The sequence below is a fragment of the Dunckerocampus dactyliophorus genome, chromosome 2, assembly GCF_027744805.1.
Source record: "Dunckerocampus dactyliophorus isolate RoL2022-P2 chromosome 2, RoL_Ddac_1.1, whole genome shotgun sequence".
NCBI lineage: Eukaryota > Metazoa > Chordata > Actinopteri > Syngnathiformes > Syngnathidae > Dunckerocampus > Dunckerocampus dactyliophorus.
Genome location: NC_072820.1, coordinates 33217945 through 33222500, shown reverse-complemented (window position 1 = coordinate 33222500; position 4556 = coordinate 33217945). Strand labels below are relative to the sequence as shown.

The following is a 4556-nucleotide window of genomic DNA, read 5'->3' as shown; positions in this document are numbered from 1 at the left end:
ATCTTGAGAATCACTACTTGTTTACAGCTGGACAACAAACAATGTCATAGTCATACACAGATGGGCCAAGAAGCAAATAATTAGTTATAACATGAAGTTCTCTGCCTTAAAATACAAGCTTTTAACTTCCTGACATTTAATTAGTATTTTTTTTCCAATAAATTCTATTCATTTTTTTAATTAAATTCTATTCTGTTGAAGCCATGCTGATGCCGTTTTATTTTATTTACAGTAGTGGTAGGAAATAATTTGTAATTGTTCATACATGCGCAGACACAATATTAGTTGAAAATGCAAAGGTGGACATCCAGGTTGACGTAGGATGGTCACTCTCACCTGCAACAAGAGAGGATTCACTTCAATGTGTCACACACGCAGCACAATCACTACTTACTGTGTTTGTGTGTGTGTGTGTGTCTACCTCACTCGAGTGACTTGTTAATGTACATGTTGAACTCCTCCACACTTTCTGTGTGCAAGTCATTGATGGCCACAATTTGGTCACCTTTGTGGAACAAACACTGAGGCTGGCCTGTCCATCCAGACACACTACATGGCACACACACATTTCACTGTCAAGCTGTGTTTAAAAATTCATTGGACTTACCAGGGTTTTCCATCCACTTCACTGACTGATATATGCTTTTTCAAATCAGCCTGTTTGACCGCAGCATCTCTTTCCTCTGGGATGCTGAAAGGGGAGAGAACAAGTGAAATGAGCGAGAAATCTCACAGTAAAAATACACAACACAAACCAACCCTTTATTATTTCAATTGCAAATATTAAAATTCAGTAATGTGGTACATTTTCAAACAGATTAAATCCTGCACTGAGCAATCAACAACCTGCACCTCAATAATGTACTTTTTTACAACCTCGGGAGGAAAATGTTTTTGCTAAAATGCTAAGTATGTCAATATACAGACTCAAACTATGGAACGAAAGTAAGCAAGGAACTCAATGTACTGATGAATGAGCCAGTTTAAGAAGTAGTGTAAGCATATGGTGTTTACAAGCTATATGGAGGAAGACCAATGCTGACAAACACCGTGTCTGGTATAATTTATCCTGCATTCATTGATTATTATCTAATGGATGTCAGAGTCTGATATCATGTATCCTGAATTCATCAATTTATTCTTCTCTAATAAACGCCAGTACCTGACATCATTTATGCTGAATTCACTCATTTAGTATTATCTAATGAAGTACACACTGATATCATTTGTCCACAAGTCATTATTTTATTTGGATATAATGAATGCCAGTGTTTGATATAATTGATCCTGAATTCATTTATTATTCAATGAATGCCACAGCATTTGATATCAGTTATCCTGAATTCATTCATTATTATCTAATGAATGTGACGGTGTCTGATATCACTTATCCTGAATTAATTCATTTATTATTATTAGATTCATTCCTGTGTCTGATATCATTTATCCTTAATTCATTCATGATTATTTAATGAATACCACAGTGTCTCATATAATTTATCCAGAAGTCACCATTTTATATTCTATCACTGATCCTGAATTCATTTATTATTATTCAGTGAATGCCTCATGAATGTGTGATATCATTTACGGTACTCTGAATATCTTGTGTTTATTTACTTACTTCTTCACAATGTTTATGTCAGTTGGATTTATTATATATTCTGTATTTATTTATTCAGAACACAATGTTGTCTGTTTTTTACTCCTTTATTTATTCCTAATACATTCCCTATTGTTATCTAACCAAGGTATAATGTGAATTAGGGTATATTACTAGCTATTATTATATAATGAATACATATTAATTCATTACTATAATTAGTTATATAGTGCATTTTGTACTCATTTGTCTATTATACAGCATATCTGTCCATTTTACTCCTGTATCAACGTGATGAAGAGGTAGGATTAAGTAAACTTCTTCCTGCTTCCTTTGGGCCAAGTTGAATTGTGCAAGCGTAAACATGTGATGTACTGCAATGTTACTTTGTTAAGCATATTTTAAATGAAGTAAACCATGACCATTACCAAATAATAAAGCTGTCAACTGAAGTCAAAACACGAGTGAGTCTCACCTCTCAGTGGAGCGTTGCGTCTCCAGGATGGGTCTATTTCTTGGATTCTGCATCAGACATACTGGAGCGCCATTCTCACTGTCTGAAAAAGTATTTTATCTAGTGACGTACAAATGAATAACAATAATAATGACAATAACAATAAGTGTACCTGTCTTCACTGTCCAGTGGACAAAACTGAGACTTTAACCTGTTAAAAACTTGAGTTACGGACATCATGAGACTCTCAGCTGTGAACTCCTCATCCTCGTCTTCTCTGCTGACATTTAAATGTCAGTTATTATCATTCTTACCACCTTTAAACGAAAAGGAAAATGACCTTAAAGCACTTGAGAGATGTCCTCATAATGTCTCGCCTCTGTCATGCTCTCATATCTGTCAAAAGGAAAAGAAAAACAATCCCAGAACATAAATGTGATTTTTTTAAAGCTATTTTTGAGTAAACTGTAGGATTGCAGGATGCACAGTGACTCTGTTCCTGTGCTGTTGGTGTCATGTGCCAGCTCATGCGGGAAGATCATTTGAAAAATGGATGAAAAACATTTCTATTGAAATTAAATACCATATAATAAAATATAATATACTCTATATACTTGTATGTGTCTTAAAAAGGATGCTGGGAAGTCATAGATTGGAGTCACGTGCTGATGAGGGCCTTTTTGTGAACACCTCCCCCTGCTGGCAGGAAAAAGAAGTTACATCAACAACATAATAATAATGATCATATATTTCAGTGGTCCCCAACCCCCGGGCCGCGACCCGGCACCGGGTCGTGGGTCAATTGGTACCGGGCCGCACAGAAAAAAAAAATAATTTCCATTATTTCATTTTTTAATGTTTTATTTTGAAAAGTGGCCAGATTCTCTCTGTTACATCCGTCTCACTTGACGCATTGTGCGTGTGCTAACTTTATCTCATGCCGCACAGATAGACTACTACAGTATTTTTACCATTTTTCTTTCACCTCATATTTGGTGTCAAATGCTGATACCATGTGGGAATGAATAAAGGTAAGTTTTGATGACATATTGAATGCTAATGTGCACATTTGTCTCAAGTTAATTCATGCTAGCACACTGCCTTTTACCACACACGTAAAACAGCTATGTAATAATAATGTAATAATAATCAGCTATGTAATAATAATCCCCCTATGTAATAATTATATTGTAATAATATAATTACAATAACAGTCCTATAGTGAACATGATAGAACATGTCAGTGGTACCCCTGGATTGAGAACCTTGTGGGGTCTGTTTCTGAGAACCTCAAAGACATCACAGAACCATCCGTCCACCTCCTCACTGTAGACAACAGGAAGTTTATTTTGAGACAAAACAAACACCAAAAGGAAGCCTTTCTTTCATTTTGGAGAGGCTTTAAATTGTGTTGTGTAAAACAGGAGTGGACTGTGTGTGAATAGCAGAGTCGTAAAATGCAGCGGGGCTATAAAGCTCCTTGTCAGACCTGTTGTGACCCACCAGGAATAGTCTCGCTCAGCCGCCCTGATGAAGAGAACGCAGGACGGAGGACACCGGAAGTTCTTCTGCACCCAGCGCCGTCTGGGGTGCTGCTGATGACTCACGTACAGCAGAGATACCCTGGGGGAGGTCACAGCATGACAATTCAAACAATGGAGGAGTGTTTTGCAGCAGTATTGTTTGTGTGCGTACTGTGACAAATCGATCCCTCCGAGTGGACGTTCTCTGTCCTCTGAGTTCCTGAAGTATCCGAGCTGGTGGTCTTGGCCGTTGATTTTGGACAAGACGAAGTATCTTTTCTTCCACGATTTCTGCAACACACGCACTAAAGTATGAAGAAAAACACTCTGCATCCTAAACAAAAGTTGTATTATTATTTTTCTTAAATAAGAGTAGTACCACAAATAAATAATAAGAAAGATACAAAGTTGGGGGGTGGGGTAGGGAGGGGTGGGGTTGCGTGGTTATGTCCAGTTTGGGACACAACCTAAAGTAGGGTTTGGGTTTTGGTTCCCTGAGCGATTGAGATTGACACCCCTGCACTAGCAGAGTATTCCACATGTAGTTCTAAAACTAAATATTTCGCTTTCTTTAAAGAAAGCGAGTCCATTTTCTACTCGTTAGCGCACATGACTTTTATATTTTAAACAAACATACTTCTGTCAAGGTCAATCAAAAATAGCATGACCATTTTTGAATTGGATGATGTCACATTGCACCAGTAAAGACAATACAAATACAAAAGTCATCTTTGTTGCTAATAATAAGCCACCACAAAGTATTACATTACCTCCGTCTTGAGCCGCATCGGAGGAGGAGACTTGAACAAATAACCACATCTTATTTCTGGCACTGCTTCAGCTTCTCCGTGCAACACTGCACTCCCACCTGCAGCGGCAAAAACATTCCAAAATAGGTATTTTGTCTGAAGAAATGCAGAGTTATAATGGACAGGGTGGGACATAAATTTGTACCTCCTTTGTGATTCCTGTGCAT

The 4556-nt window shown here is 37.4% G+C and overlaps 2 protein-coding genes across 2 annotated transcripts in view; one reads left to right on the top strand and one right to left on the bottom strand.

Moving 5' to 3' along the window:
• dclre1a (DNA cross-link repair 1A (PSO2 homolog, S. cerevisiae)) overlaps nt 1–2049 on the top strand; it is a 12840-nt gene extending 10791 nt beyond the window's left edge. Inside the window, exon 9 of the mRNA XM_054769019.1 lies at nt 1–2049. This exon is cut by the window's left edge and continues 382 nt beyond it. The gene's annotated coding sequence lies outside the window, so the exon portion shown is untranslated.
• On the bottom strand, nt 190–4556 carry LOC129177745 (pleckstrin homology domain-containing family S member 1-like). The gene is given in 13 exon segments (XM_054769174.1): nt 190–336; nt 422–549; nt 608–691; nt 2079–2156; nt 2230–2334; nt 2398–2419; nt 2720–2753; nt 3308–3383; nt 3547–3565; nt 3568–3680; nt 3753–3871; nt 4351–4448; nt 4535–4556. Coding segments are annotated over 12 exon segments (897 nt in total). The 3' UTR covers nt 190–336; nt 422.